General features: G+C 44.0%; 1 protein-coding gene across 15 annotated transcripts in view; it reads left to right on the forward strand.

The window, feature by feature from the left end:
* auts2a (activator of transcription and developmental regulator AUTS2 a) overlaps positions 1–16,967 on the forward strand; it is a 288,099-nt gene that overhangs the window by 89,622 nt on the left and 181,510 nt on the right. For 13 of the 15 annotated variants that reach the window (XM_054755144.1, XM_054755142.1, XM_054755140.1 and 10 more), the window contains one exon: positions 4,796–4,897. In XM_054755144.1, the coding sequence (XP_054611119.1) occupies positions 4,796–4,897 (102 nt within the window). The remainder of the gene's footprint in view (positions 1–4,795; positions 4,898–16,967) is intronic. The other 2 variants (XM_054755147.1, XM_054755156.1) reach the window with 1 other exon arrangement.

Genomic DNA, 16,967 nt, shown 5'->3' on the forward strand with positions numbered 1-16,967 from the left:
GTGCCAGTGCGCAGTGTTCAAAATGTCTGAAATGGTCCAAAATTTGATGTTCCAAAATCATGCCACTCGCGTGAACTCGTGGCGAAAGCAACGCAAACCATTCGCAAATGTGTGTCAAGTCACATTCTCAGAACTTTTCCAGCACCTCTCAGAACAAGTCGTGGTGAATTTTCAAGTAATGTCTGAAGCCTCTTGTGAATTTCTTTTAATAACTCCTCCTAAAGCCCAAAGTGATGTCTTCTCGTCAGCCGTTCACTCACCCACGCTGTCCGTGTGTTCCTTTCTCCAGTTTGGTTTATGCCGTCTTCCTGCTCTTTCTGCGTTCTCTTTTTGCAGCTGTGAGATAATACACACATAACTTTTCTTTTCTGCAGTACGTGTTCAACATTTGTAGGTTCCTTGGCAAATAGAGGAATTACTGAAGCAAGAGGTGGTGCCTGTTGTAGCGTGGCGCCACGTGGGACAAAGCGGGACCAAGTAATGCCACGGCTGCTTCACGGAGGCAGGAAGTGGTGGCGACAATGCCTGCTCGTGCAGGAACACGTCGCACGCTAGACGTAAGCAGTCGTTGACAGACGTGTAAATACACCATGCACACCATTTTCTGTCACAAACTGCGTGCCTTATGCATAACTTAGGCGTAAACAGAATGCAAACAGGGTGCAAACTAGCCGATAAATCGGTGGGGCTCTGGTCTGTGGTAGTAATAGTTGGTTTTTATGTTTGAAATGTTGTCATGGTAACGGTTGCATCCATCTTGAACATGCAGGCAAGTTACACTGGAGCACATCGCATAGCACAATTCACAGTTGTGCATGTCCAAAAAGGAGAAGGAAGAAGCAAAGCTTATTTAATCCTACCCCTCATCAGTTTCACGTCAGCAGCAATGCATTCATTGTCTTGTTTTACGCTGTTCTCAAATGAGAACAGGCTGAAAGGAATTCAGTCTTATTAAGCTGCCATTTTTGTTGCATATAACGGGTCGCCCAGGTTGGTCAAGGACCGTGGAATTTGATTGGTCCCTGTCATCACATCCCTGTACTAGAACTAGTATCTCATAGTACAGGGGTGGGCAAACTGCGGCCCGCGATCTACATCAGGCCCGTCAAGCGTCTTAATCCGGCCAGCCGGGCATTTCCAAATTCCTTTTTTCAAACATTTAATATCGAAACTGTAGCCGGCAACATGACTTGTAGTGCTGTTGTGGCGGGCTGGAGTCGCCAAAGTAGTCCGCTGCAATCTGTCGCTTGTACAGAAAAGCGATCCACAACACAAGACGTCAACGCACACGACGCATGACGTAACATACCTACTGCACCACGAGGGCATACAAAGAAATATCTAAGAATATATATCTAAAATATCTAAAAAGCACCCATACATTGCTGCCGCAAGGCATGCTGGGTAGCTTGTGGTACTCTTTTGCCCAACATTTTTGCTTGATTGCAAAATATGTTGAGGAGGTCATCAGAGATGTAAACAAGGGGGAGTTAACATACTCTTGGTATCCAATGTTTTTTACATCAAATTGTTGTTGCTGCTGGACTACCCAGAATGCCTTGCGGGCATTTGGAAATAACAGTTTTAAGTTGCGTGTTACGTTTAGTGCTTAGTTGTTGTTGGTCACCCACGTAGTAGTAGTAGCTGATTTATGCGATGCTGTAACTTGCTGTCAATGCGTTTTAGTTTCGTTGCACTGCGAGCACGTATGTCGTTCTGCTTGATGACCATCTATATGTGGATGGCCACTCCAGCAAATTTTTTAACCCAATGTGGCCCGCAAGGCAAAACTTTTGTGCACCCCTGCCACAGTGCCTTCCCTTGCCAATGGAGATGTGTCAACAGTGAGGAGAGCGGTGACCATTGTATAGTTCCTTGGTTTGTCCTGTAGGCTGAAAATGAACATGAGACCAGAAACCTGCATTTTCATGCCGTTTTCACCTCTAAAGGCAATCGCCACAGGCAAAACCTATTTTACCCAATCTAAAACTGAGCACAGACATTGAGTGCTATTTACAGATACCAATACAGGACACACGTGGACAAAACACAGGGTCATTCTTTTGCTCGCATGAAAAATGGGTGGGTTCAAACAGAATGCGTTATCTTCTGAATTGTGCTCTGTATGTATGTGATTACTTTTAATACATAATCCTCTAACGCATGTTAATTAGCAAATAGAAGTAGTCGCCCAATGTCGATAGCAGTGTAAGCTACAGTATCAGTCAGCAGTTAGGTTTACTGTACTTTCTTTCAGCGCTAATACATACGTCAACAATACGCACACAGAGCCATTTCCTGTTCCTTCCCTGCAACATATTGCAATGCTAGTATAAATTAGTGGGAACTAGTGGAAGTGAATGTTAGTGTCCATTAGTGGTGGTAAAACTGGAGCTATATTTAAAAGATGTGCCTACCTTGTGGGAGTGATCAGGTCAGAACTGCTAATAAGAGGGGTTCCTGTATGGCCCCCCCATTCAGATTTATTATTAGACAGAAGGTCATTACATTTCAGTTGATTTTAATTGCACTTACCACCAGCATTCCCTCCATTTGCTTTTGCTGTTCCTTCATCAGCCATAAAAAGAAATGAATTCATCATCTGAACTTGAAAGTGAGAGGAAAAAATAGAATAAACTGTATTCTCTCAAGTCATTTAAGGAGCTCAGGGGGAAATTAAAGTGAACAAGCTGAGGGATATGTGTTCAAATAGCTGTGTAATCAGGTCCTGAGGTATTTAATAGTCTTGAAAGATGAGCCTCTCTTCGTTGGAATTCCTTTATTAGGCCAGTTCTTAAGGCATTACTAAATATTTGAGCAAAAATGCGTATTTTATGTGGTAATTACACACAATTGTACACTCTCGCTACTCCAGTGTTAGTGTTGATATACAGTATGTACCGTATATTAAAGATGGCTGCGTCCCAATTCAGCGTCACCATCCTTCACTGTGTGCAATCGACAAACATGTCCTCCTCTTCCTCCGGATCCAAGTGTGCATTCAGACCATCTTTGGTAACCGAGTCTGATGCACCGCAAGGTGCATTCACATGCACTCCCAATACAGCAAAAGTAGGTCGTTGGAGACGACTAAAGTTACTATTCAAGCAATCTTTTATTTTCCACACAAAAAAGAGCAATGGCTAAGATAAATTTGATGGCTTCCATCTTTACTGGCATGACAAGAAGATCCCACCTGAGATGTTTTCCACACGGCACAGTGGAGGGGTCACCATCATGATCTAGGGTGTTTGTTCCTTAAGTGGAACAATGGAACTTCAGGTTGTGCAGGGGCGTCAAACGGCAAGTCAGCTGATGAACAGCCTATTTCACTGTAATGCTGGTTTGCAATACATTTTTTGCCTCACTCCCATTTCTTGCAATTTTTCAACTGGTCTCAAAATTTAGCTCAGGAGTGATATATGTGATTGTGTTTGTAATTTATCTTTCTGTTGATAAAATACTGTGAAAATGGGCATATTTCATACATGATGATTAATCATGATTAATTAATTTGCACAGTGATTAAAATGATTAAAAATCGAATCATTTGGCGTATATCCACACACAGTATGTGTGCCTACTGTTTGTTATTCTTGTTTTATTCTCTGCAACTGTCTGTAACCTCCCCTCAGACTATCTGGCATTTACAAAAAATGTGCTCTGGTTTTGGTGGGAATTAAATGTTATTAATGCTATCACAGCACAGGGCATTGGTGGCCTTGGGTCTGCGTTCTCGCCGCTTTTGGTTCTCTCCAGCTTTTTCTCATTTCTGTCTGAGCACACACGCATACAAATACACATTTACGCACACACCGGAACACCTACATGGACCCATCAGGCATTCCCAATGCTCAGACTCTCTTATCACTTTCAGCACTCTGGCGAATCAGCTTGCCTTTACCCATCATGCAATTCTCTCAAGGAATAGGATTCCTTTCACACTGCTAATGGCTACAGAAAAGGGAACATTTTCATTTTAATTATCTGCTCTTTTGTCGAGTTCTGTTGCTATTCCCTTGCCTTGTGGCCTTTAATCGCAGCAAGCCATGTCCAATACCTGAAAGGAGTGGATGGAAAGCATAGTGTCTCTGTGGCTTTGTAGCCCCCACTTCAAGTGGGAGGGGAAAAAGGTGTCATCATCTTCTTGTCCAAGGTCTTTGTGCATGCAGAACATCGCTCTACTTTTCCCATTAAGTGGCTGAGCCGCACTTTACTGCACCGTCCCATAAAGCCTGCTTTTTTATGTGCTTTTGTCTACGAGGGACAGAACGGATGCTTTGATGGACATCAGTCACACACTTGGACGGGGAGTAGACGCCCCACCTCCCAAGAGTCTTTTATTGTTCTCTAAAATTTGAAAAGCCTCAGATGCTTGTGGATTGGCGCGCCGTCCTCTTTATTCCCGTCATTTTGCTGCATTCCCATCTGAGTGTCTAGAGAATGACACTTGCTGAGCTGCCTCAGCATGTGGTGTCTGCTTGGAAAGGATAGCGGCTCCATTTGGACTTCTGGAGGGGGCTTTGTCCCTGTTCTCTTTTTCATGAGCTGCGAGTAGCCTCATACTGAGAGATCAGATGGCGTCTTTCATTGGCAAGCGTCCTGGCGGCCGTTGAATAGGTGGAGAAACAAGACCAACTCACAGAGACGGCGCCACAGCTCCTGCCAGTTCTCACATGTTCATGACCCGAATTCTGCGGGATGCCTCCCGTGGCCAGCATTATCCGTGTACAGCTACAGTGGATCAGTTTATCTTCATGTTGTTAACCTGTGGTCTTTCTGTGTGTTTGTGCAGCAGAAGCCAGGACAGAACAAGTGCAAGGACAGCGACAGTGAGAGTGTGAGTGGCGAGGCCAAGCCTTCTATGAGAAGCAGCTCCAGAGACCGATTGACAGATGTAAGTACCGGAAAACGGTTCAAACGCCACTAGTCAAATATCGCTATGCTCTTTGGATGTAGGCGAGCAGCCACAGCCATGCAGTGAAGGATGTGTGATGTGACCAAAGGGTCACCAGTTCGTATAGGGGAAGTCCAACCATCACTAATAACGTCCCTTCTGTGCCGATTAAAAGCAAGGAACATTTTGCATTTATGTTTTTAATGTAGGCTATTCAGCTCTGGTTTTGTATTTAGAGTAAAAAAATACAAGGAACTGGAATATACTGTTAGCAGTATGTTAGCACCCTCTTGGCAGCTGGAGGAATCTGCTGCATACAGTCTCTTGGAGGGGGTCTGTGCTCTAACACCCCGTTCACACTGCAGGGAAACATTGTCAACAATTTGTGGTTTCAGTCCTGGTGCATTTGTGGCAATTTCGAGGACTTTGTGCAACCGGGGTTAACATTTTCTCAACCAAATTCTTTAGTGTAGGAGATAAATAAGGAAGACATGAAGACTTTTGCTTATGGCAGTTTGTGGGGCGCCTCCGAGGAACGCGTGTGGGAGGAGTCGGACCCAGGAGTGGTGAGACGTTGACTTTTGAGCCGCTTCACTGACAGATATTTTCAAATAATATTTGGATGACAAGAAGAACTTTTGCCTACATCTGTGAGTACCTTGCCCTCACTTGCGCATGGCAAAACACGCCTTTCGATGACGTGTACGTCAGATATATGTGACCCAAGCATTGAGACTGCAGTGGTATCGGACTTGTATCGGGATACCAAAGAAGCCTGGGTGGGTGGCATTTAAAATAATGGGAATTGTATTGTTCACACTGACATGAAAGAAAGTCAGGTACAGGTCACATATGAGCAAAACCATGAGAACTGGCCTGCAGTGTGAACGTATCCCAAGTAACAGTCCAGTTTCTAGTTGTAAACCTGGTGGTCACTGCAGCATTGGAGCTAAAGGAAGAAATCCAGTGCTGGGCTGGGACTTCTGCACTGCAGCGTTGTATACTAACACATGAAGTAAAGTAATACTATCACAAAATTGGGACAAAATTTGACTTTTTGGTTCAGACTGGCCCCTCTTGTTTGTTCCAAAAAACGTCTCGGGTTAGGCTGGAACCCGCACCTTCAGCCTTGACAGGGAGCAACACGCGCCATTACACCAGCAGGTACAGACGACAAAGCGGCTACATTTGTCATTTTTATTCTCTGATTCGTGACAGAGCCTTGAACTGACACACAGCAGTGACGCACATCGTTTGGGCATATGGCTCCCTCCCACAAAATAGGCCCTCCCGCCCCATTGATTGTGGGGCCCTACGCATAGCGCTTGTTCTGCGTGTAGGGAGGGGCGGCTCTGATTGTGCCAACACGCCCCCTCTGTTGTGTTATATCTGCAGCGGCATGTAGTTACCGTATACCAAGGCAAGGCGCAACAATACATAAATAAACGGGCGTCATTCAGACAATTATTGACCGGCCCGCCGGGAAAACGCCCGGTACTCCTGATGGCCAGTCCCGCCTGGTAGTTGCACTGCTTCTGTTGGAAATGTGCTTATACTGCAATATTCAATACATTATTACAATAGTATTGTATTTCTTTGTTATGCAGTTCACCACAAATGGTAGAAATACCTGTGCTGCTTCATAAATACCACACAGTCATTGTTTGTTACTTTGGACGTCAGCCAGACAAAAGGTAAGTTCTTAACCAACTATGACCGCTTTAGCTCTGGAATCATTCTCTTTCCAATCCAAGTGTACTTATAGCACACCTCAGAAGTACCCCCCATCCCACACACAAACACATACACATGCAACTTACCTAGGACCCACGTCCTTGGGGAGAACTTGAAGACTTACGTGGCAGAATCACCACGCACACTCACATACCCTTTGATTTGTGTGAAGAATTTGCTGCGTGGCAATCAGATATCTGCCCGTAATTAAAGCTGTCAGCTGAGAGACAAGCTACTCTTTGAAAAAGACATGGACTAACAATTGGCGCAGAACCGATTGTGCATGTAGCCTTGCGACGCTTGACTGGGCATGAAATTAAATAAGTAATTTGATGTTGGCAACAGAAATTGAAATGATATTTGCTGATTTCTATCAGTGTGCACTGCGGTGCCTCTGCCGCACACATAGAACTTCTAGAGGTCTATCACAGCTAACTGTGAGGTCGTGTACAGCCATGAGACCATCCATTTGTCATCTATGAAGCTTTTAAAGTACTCATGACACCAAAAACATGTGAAAAAGCAATAACAAAGTCATCACTTTATAAAACATTTTTGTCATAAAAATTGCAAATAAAAGCTGGAGATCAGCGCTTGCTGCTTATTTAGTCCTGGTATGAAAGCCTAGACTGTTATTTTAAGATTCCTAGAATAGATCTAGTAAAAACCAGGGATTTATTTACTGAAACTGACAGATTGACTGCAAAATAGGTTAGAAAGATGAGTGACAACAATCCATGTTTTGCTAGCAGTTCACGTTCACTGCCACCTCCAGCTCCACTATTCACCTATTCACTTTACAAGAATTGGCGAATAGGAGGAGGCGCAGCCCTTGTCCCCCCTCGCCTCAAGACACCTTGCAGGACACTGAGCATGTTCTCGGAAGAGTTGCTGAATGCTTGGCAGGATGAAAACGGACTTCAGACCCCCCAGGCCCCCACCCCCAGGTCACTTAAGACAGTCGCACTGTTCAAGGCTTCATTTCAGGTCCGCAGGTTCATGAACAAGTCCCCTCCAGCTATGTTGTACAAATCAACTTAACACATCACAAGCGGTGCAAGTTGCTGATTGTGTTGCAATGAGCTGTGCACTCAGACCGTAAAGTGTGAGGGAAAGTGGGGAAAAACACGAATGGAAACAATCTGTTGCTGCAGTTCCATCCATGACATTGTTGGTTTTTGAATGTTTCCATTAACAGTTGACGTAAGGCTTACTGTCAGGTCATTGTCAAGGCCGCTCGTTTGGCTGTGCTGTCCGTGGTGTAATGTACTGATCGCTACACCCAGACAATGCAAAAGCAACATGAGTCCATCCAAAGTCACTCATTATTACCAGGGAGCAGTGTGAGACTGGAGCTAGCCTTGACCTTAGCCATTCATTAGACCAACAGTTTGCTAATGGTGTTTGCTGTAACCCTCCCTTCCCCTTGACGCTTCAATGAAGCAGATGAACTGAGTCTTCCGACCTGGCGCTGGCTGGCAGGCCGATCGGGGCCAGAGGAGGTCAGGTCTGGCAGCCTCCTCTCTCGCTCTCTCCATCCATTTTCACTCCATCCTGCCAGCTCATTAAGGCGTACAAATGGCATATCAGGTCGGCTGTGTTTGCCTCAACCCCCAAAACCACAGCTAAATTGGCAGGCTTAGCTGCATTTCCTCTGAAGTGCTGGGTTCCCTTTTGGGTACTTTGAAGTCGACATGGCAGCCTTCCCCCACCAAACCCCGTGCCTTTCAGTCTGGGTGGCAAGCATCGAGGCAGGCAGCGGTCCCAAGCAGAGGGAGTCAGCTGGATCAGGGAGGGAAGAGGAGCTTGGGATGAATCACTCCCGTTTAGTCTCTGTGGCAAGGGGTGAAATGCCATCATTACCCAGCTGCCTATCAAATAAATTGGCAATTATCGGCCTGGGATCGCAAGTAAACAGCGTGCTTCTCTTTTTTTTTTTTTTTTTTTCCACGGTAAGGTTGATACGAGGCAGGTGCAGTAGAGAGAAGCTTTGGAGTGCTGGGTCATAGCCCACAGGTTGGCGCTAGGTACATGCGACCGGCTATGGCACTCTCCCGGTGTCACCATTGCAGCATGTTCTCATAAAAATGTATGAAATTGCACCACTTATTTGGCACAATGCAGCATTATATTTGAATATGACTATTTTCCACTAACATGACCGGTTGTGCATAAGCAAATCCTAACTGCAACAACCACCAAAAACGGTACCATTGTTTATAAGTGGACACTAAATAAAAACAGGTAAAGCAAACACAAACAAATATCCAGTCGTCCCTTGTTTATTGCGGGTAATTGGTTCTTGACCTGACCGTGATAAGTGAATTTCCGCAAAGTAGGATTCAATATTAATCAATGGAATATTTTCATAGGTTTCTTTATATATCATTTTTACCATTATCAGAGCCTTGCAGGCATGAAATAACACTGCTACAGTCACCTTTACACCCCTATTGTTCTTTGTTTACACCACATTGCGCAACTCACTTCAGGGACACAAGAGTCTTTTTCACTATGTCATGTTGGACATGCCATTACTGACTCCATGCAGTGTTAAGGTAATGTAATGCAAGACTGCAATACTGCATGTGACTTGTCTTTCAATATCGTTTGACCGTAGCCAGAGTCAACCACAAAACAGTGGTCATTCATTAATTCATTACTTAATTTTGGAAAAACTGTGATAAAGTGAGGGAGCGATGTTCGAACCAGTCCAAATACTAAAGTACATTGTGACTGAATTGCACAATTTACACGTAATTTCTGGATAAAGATGAAGTAATAACTTGTTTGTCACGTTCAATGAACATGACTGCTTATACTGCATTCACTTGATACAACGTTTGTGTAACGACTGCACACAACTCGAGAAACGGTGATGGTGGTTGTGGTGCATGAGAAGAGGCAAACTGGGGTCACCTTTTGAGGCTATGTGATAATTGCAGTGGACTTGCAGTAAATGTACACATTGCTGATGTAGTGTTAAGGACAAACCCTCCAATGCGCTGTGTTCCACCATTACTTACAGTATGGCTGTGACTGCCATGAACGCTGACTGAATGCTGCACAAGCCAGCACACATCTTTTATTTTTACTGTTTAGAAGGGAACAAAACTGCTAAAAATAATATTTAAAAAAATCAATTTCTACATTAGTTTTCAGTTTTCATTACAACCCCAAAGCAGTCATTTGTCATGTTTTTACTGAAAAATGGTACCGTAAATGGTTTCTATATCAACCTGGAGAATAGACTGTCCTAGGAAGTAGGCAGACATGCTTATCACCACCTCTGGCATAAAAAAAAGTCTGCTTTTCTCTCTCTATCCCCCTCTCTTTTATTTATGTGTCCCTTTCCCACTTTCATTGCCCGCGGTGTGGTTGTTATGAACAGATTGTGACACTTTGTGTCATGGCAGTCGAGCAAAATTATGCTTGATCTCCATTGCCCTGCCACCATTGCAACCGCCAAATGTCTGTCAGGGGACTGTGAGAGGTCCCCTTGGATGGCTTGTCTAAAAGTGCTGGGGGCAGGCCTGCCTACATTCACAAATGTTTTACACAGACTTGCTTGGAAAGCAAATTATGGGACCTGATGTATGGCTCTTCTTCATACAGAGTGATTTTGGTGAAGATCCGAGCTCGTGGAGTGGAAATGATGTCTTTCATGGGAAATTCCCATAGCCACTAGCTGCCGCCGTGTCAAATGATGGAACATGTTGGATGGGTCCAACAAGAGGAACTGTCCACTGTTCACTCTATCACTGTTAAGTCTACGTCACAGCCGGTTGGACGGGCTCCTACGGCCGGTCTACGTGCAAAAACAAGCAAAAAGGGCATAGAGGGCGCACGTGTGATGTCTGTTTTGGTTTGAATCGGATCTTCTTCTTGCCCACTAGGGAAGTGCCCACTAGTGGCTGCAGTTTGTCAAGTTATCCAGGAAGAGTTTGTGGAAATGACCAAAATCAGCCAACTTGTCTGCTTCAAAGCAAAATGGCCGACCTCTGACGCGTTTTCAGGCCTGGCTTCTTGAGACTTTTTTGTAGGTCGACTCTCGCTGGACATGACAACGGAACATGTCGCTGTGTCAAACTGTCTTAGAGGTTACATTTTCATAAGCGTCCAGGTGGTGCCACCGAGACAGGTTGGGAGGGGTACGTCTGCGACCTGTCAAGCTATCAACCTAATGAGAAACGAAGCAATTCCAATGAGCACATCACAATTGTGTACAGTGACTTCTGAAGGGCCCTCGGGTTGACACTAAATGTTACTCGTTTATCTCTGCTCATTGCTGTCGTTCCCGCAGCCACAGGCCGCAAAGCTAAAACTGAATGTGAAATTTGCAGAACATTATCACCTTTAAACAGTAGCTATTATATTACTTATATATTATTGCTTATGTATTAAAACCCATATTCTCTAATTGTTGAAGTTGATAGAGAGTGAAGTGAAGTGGTAAAGACTGCCGTGGCTGATGCCAGCTGAATGCTGTCCCTTCTCTGCGAGGGATGATAAATCTATTCTCATGGAAGATTAATGGACTAGAGAAGTGGTGTTGAATGTCATTGTTGAAGGTTGAAGGATTGAGCGCCTGAATCCTATCCATATGTTTTCAGGAACGACATAAATAGGCTCAGCCAGAATCCACGTTGACTTATCAAGTTTAAACCAGTGCCAGAGCCACGCAGTACTTGCCAAGCATTCAGGCTCTGAGGCTTCCAAGAACAAATCCGTTTCCACATACTCTAATTTCCACTGAAATTTGCCACGGCCACTGACTATACCTCCCTGTTTTTGGCTCAGCTGTGTATCTTAGAGCTTTTGGCTACCTATTATTTCCGCATTTCCCGTAACCCAAGCCTTTAACCCAAAATTTTGATGTCATACAGACGCTCCTGAGGGAGTCTCGCCTCTCTTTGTTCCAGCTGTGTTGCTGTTCCAGTGGGGTAAGTTGAATAAGTGGAGCCCAGAGGAGTCTCCACAGAGGTCTCACTCTGATTTGATGCATTCAGAGCCCAAGGAGAGAGTGCCAGTTGCCATAGCAATGAGAGGAATGTGGGAACTATAGCTGCATGAAGGAGAAAAATGGGAAGTGGTGCTTTCTTTTGTGATGGAGGTCCCCTCTGGCAGACATTTCTCCTCTTTGAATGCACACTGGCCAGCAAGCCTGTGCTGTATACAAAAATACGCACAAGCAAATAAACAGTAGCCTATAACTAGATGAATATTTATCAGGGGTGTAACGGTACACCATAATCACAGTTTGGCACAGACCTCCGTTTTAAGGTCATGGTTGGTAAAGTGAGAGAACAAAATGCAAAGCACAGAACTGCTTAGCCCCTGTGTAAACAGCTTTAATGATTTTTTAAAATGAAACGTTAAAAAAAGCAAACTGCTGGCAGGTAATTCTCCAATGAATAAAATTGTTAAATAAAACCATCCGATCCAATGGCTAATGCTGGCTAATGCTGGCTAATGCTGGCTAATGCTGCTATCTAAAATAAACATTTTAACATGAAAACATTTTAGCTTCGTGTTGCACGTGACAAAGCTAATTAGTCTATCTAATAATCTATCTCCTTAATAGTAAATAATAACTATTTCTAATTATTATGATAATAACTAATAATAAATTAATGTCATTTTTAGAATATGCCAAGGGCCAAATGCTGTACCTTTTACCTGTATTTCCGTGTATTTATAGTAGTATTTATAGTATCAGTAAGTATTACTGACTTATGGTGAATGAGATTTTTTTTCTGTGGAAAAAATATTTTCTGAGAAAAAAAAAAAAGCCCAAAATGAATGCTGAATGGCAAATGTGCGGGCATCCACTGTATCTGTACACTAGCTACTGTGTATATCCATATACACCGTGGTCAATCCAGACACAGACACTATATTTTACAAGAACGCTTCTTACAATGCCTGGACGTCCCACCCCAAGTCAGGCATCCTAAGGCTCTGCACAAAACAAAAAGAGCGGGGCAGAGAACTACTAAGTTTCACAGGCACTGTCCAAGAGGAAACAGCTCTCCGAGAATGCAGCATATTAAGAAGATGGCCCCTGGGGGTGACTTGCTAAGCCAATGCCTCAGGCAATAGAAGCCCAGCAAGGAGGAGGAGCCACATGGGCTGCCATGGAAAGACAAACCCCTGCATGGCATGTACCGCAGACGACCAGGAAACCATACCGGTGGCTGGAAAAGACTGAACTGAAAGACAGCACGGAGGCACTAATCCTGACAGCACCTAGCAGCCCCTAAACACAAGATCAATAGAGGCTGTGGTCGCCCACATGAGACAAGACCTCAGGTGTAAGTTGTGCAAAGAAGCCACGGCGACGGTGCAAAACAATCACAGCAGAGTGTAAGATGCTGGCAGGAAAGGCATACTGTACATGGAGCGGCATCACCAGGTGTCAGGCATAGTGAACCTGAACATCTGTACCAAATATAGAGTGGAGGTCCCAGAGTCAAGATGGCAGACTAATACAGGGGTGGTGGATAAACATCAGGAGACAGTGGTGGAAATGGAGATAGAAACAGTAGCCAGTAGCGATCGGGGCACTGGGCACTGGGCACAGTCAACCCCAAGCTGGGTGGATGGCTCCAGCAGATACCAGGAAAAACATCTAACATCTCCGTCTAGAAGAACGCAATACTGGGAAGAGCTAAGAACCTGCACAGAAATGTCAAGTTCCTCGGCCCTGAGCTTGTAGGAGATACCGTCTTGCTGGGTTTGTGTGAGGAACAAAGGGCAGAGGAGGCTGCGTGGGAATTACACAAGAAGGCCTGCTGGTTCATCAACACACTACAAGCTATCACGCAGGCCCAACGGAATCAGCAGTTAAATACTGAATACTTTACATCCTGTGTACGATCTGACCCACAAAGACAGACGATTACCCCTCCCCCCGTCGTCTTCTTGTTCCCAGCAAAGTGTGTTAAATCCAGTCCAAACACACGGGCTTGAATAAATCTGCATTCACTTATAAGATTAGGCGCTCTTCAAACATGGCTTCCTGTCTTTACTACCAGTCCACTGAGAGGATGTCTGTGGATGGTACAATGTAGCAAGTGTAGATTTAACATGATTTGGCCATGCATCCTACACACAGAGGGAGAGAAAGCGCTTCCACATATTTGTACATTTGTGTATATACTGTACCTGTACTGTGCATATGCAGTATTTGTAATGCCTGTGAATATTCTCATTCTTTCTCAGGGCATTCAATCGATCACAGCTGGACTGTTCAGGTTGTCTTAGAAGACGTTTCGCCTCTCATCCGAGCAGGCTTCATCAGTTCATGCTTAAAGACTAGGTGGGACAGGTGGGACACACACTGGTCAGACCAGATAGGACAGTCTGAGAGCCAATCTATTTATCCTCTAAAGGAGGAGGCAGGTTCAGACAGGAATGGTTGGATCTTTCTTGGTGTCAAATGACCATCATCAGGATACAATGGATGCGCAGCTCAAGCTTGTGTTGTTTTGTCTGTTTTTAAATCATTACAACGCACAGAAAAGAGACGTGTGTTCATGTCTCACACCAGGATTGTGGAGGATGGGCAAAATTCCAAAAAAAAGTGCAGTTTTCCTTTAAGGCTTAAGTCCATGTTCTGCAAGTTCTCTACTTCATCTGTAAAGGTTTCTTCCTCCTCAAAAACTATTGACACATGGCTCAAACCTTTGCTATAATCACAGTAAACATCCTCTGTCTCATATGTTTGTGTAGCTGAGCATGCTAGCCCCACTATGTCACTTCCGGAAACGAGGCTGAGCTGCGAGCTAGTTCGTCACGGCAGGTGCCACGAACTATAAATGTCATTTTTGCTAATCTACCGTTCACTTTCAACAAATCGTGCAAATCAATTACAAACAATATATAACAGTTTCAAACAAAGTTGATCAATCATGTCAGGGACCCTTTCAGATTAATGTTAAAATCTTGTCTTGTCTCGTTCTCGTGGACGTAATCTCCTGCATTGTCTCGTCTTGTGAGTTGGGTGTCTCGTGATACCACGACTCACAGCCCTTTGTCGAGATTTATCATTTGGACTTAATATCATCTTGCACATGGATCCTCTAATACATTACATTTATCCAAGTGCAAACACTTGGGATGTTGGTTTTAGCCTCCGCAAATGTGAAAGGGTAATTGGTATGTGCTCTTTTTAAAAACGATTTTAATATCGATATTTTAAAGTGAATCATATACAGTAAATACAATTAGATTGGAATATCCTGTATGTCTTCAAGGTTCTAATTTCATTGTGGACATACTGCTTTTAATTACAGTCAATCGATAAATAAGCAATGAAATAGATACTGTGTAGAGCTGGACTCACAGAGACACACACGCTGGAATTACAGCTGCTGAAGATTATTCGATAGACATTATTTCCCTGAAGTCGTGGGCTTAAGTCAAATTTGGAAGATAAATTAAATTGTCAGCAGTAAAAACTCAGACTAGGTAGGAGTCCATGAGCAGAGAAATAACATTTTCATTTGTCTCGACCCCAGTGGGAGATGAGCAGCCTTTCGGTAAATAGAGGCCGCTATGAGAAATGATTTTTTTTTGGTCAGCAGGATATTGTTTTAACGTGCACTTATCCATCTGCAATCTAGATGTCGGGCCCCAGGAAACCACTGGAAGGCCTTTCTACTGTTTTCTTTATAACATACAAGTGTTTGTCTCATCTTGACTCCAATTGTCTCTGTTAGTGTCCCATTTCCAAGGAGATGCTGTCCTATATGTGGTCTTGTTTTGAAGCCTCCTTTGAGGGAGTAGCCAGCTGATGCTAGCTAGTCCTTACATTTCTTGACTTTTCTTTCTTCAATAGCGGTCATGAACACGAATGTCAGCGTGGCCTCTTGCACTACAGGAATCCCAAAGCACGCTACTTGTGTTTGATCGCAGTAGTAATTCAGTATGGTTTGGGTTAGGGTCTATTGTAGCATGCTTCGTTATAGTTACCCACCCCCAGTGTTGCCAGATGTGAAAGGTACATTTTCATACCAGAAGCTTGAATGGCCGAGGTGGGTTGAATCCAGGAGACTTTTGCCTGACCATTTTTGGTTCTTGCAGCGTGGAAGTCCTCAAGACTGGGTAGGAAGGAACCGATGATCATTTTGGCAGTTCTTACTATTCTTTTGCAGTCTGATTGTGTCTTTTTTTGTAGGACCAAATCCAGGCTGTGACAGGTGAACACAAAAGTGATTCAATGACTGCTGTGTAAAAGTGCCTCATCAGCTCCCGTGACAAGCCGTGCCTTCTCAAACATCCTCTGCTGCACCTTTTTAGGATGGATTTGATGCTCAGGTTCTGAGAGATTATGGATCCCTGGAACTTGAACGTCTCGACAATTGACATGAGGCAGTTGGACAGTGTGTACGGTTGCGTACTGTAACTGAATATCGAAACAGCACCAGTGCCGACGTACATGGTACTAACCGGAACGAAAAACGAAGTAGCTAAAGGTGCCGCCTTTTGGTGCTAAATTTGTCGAAAGACGACCCCTTTAGTACGGGCCCAAATTAGATGATTTAGAGTGACCTTTCAAGACACACAGAATATTATGTTCTATGTAGAAAAAACGAAAGATAAGACTCCCGTCTTTCATCAGAAAAATAGCTATTTCTGTTCCTTAGTAGTCAGTAGTAGAACATATTGTAGGTATGTTTCCAGAAAACATCAGTTCCCGCCTAGAACTTTTATTTTGAAACATACTTGTTGCTTTTGTGTCAGCTCAAATATCTAAACAACTAAACCAACATAAACAACACAAAAAGGGGTTGTTTTACATCAAAATAATAGTTTATTTACAAACATAACACCAGGAACTATTTACAACTTTCACATTTGGAACTGAACTATGTGCTCGAGCGTGTGTGCGTGTGCATGCGCCAAAACGAGGTAGCTAACGTCGGTGCTACCTGCGACACACCCACACCCGGGATTTCAACACACTGAAGCCCAGGTCCGACTGCCAGGAATAACACAGGATGTGATCAAGTATTTCCACGTATTGGCGCCACTGAATGCCACGATGATGGCAAGTACGGGAGCCCATAGGCCTGTATGAACAACAGTTTTTTATTCGCTTTTCATTATAGGGGAAAACCCGATACCGATGTCAGTCGGTATCACATTTTTATGCCAATATTGGACATCCCTAAACAACACCCAACCCGAGCATTGTGACGGGCAGCTGTGACAAAAGGTGATTCCTGAAGTCCACAATCATTTCTACAGTCTAAACGATCACATTCATTATACTACGCGTTATATTATGCATTCATTATTATGCATTATACTACGCATTATACTAAGTTGG

The sequence above is a fragment of the Dunckerocampus dactyliophorus genome, chromosome 16, assembly GCF_027744805.1.
Source record: "Dunckerocampus dactyliophorus isolate RoL2022-P2 chromosome 16, RoL_Ddac_1.1, whole genome shotgun sequence".
Lineage (NCBI taxonomy): Eukaryota > Metazoa > Chordata > Actinopteri > Syngnathiformes > Syngnathidae > Dunckerocampus > Dunckerocampus dactyliophorus.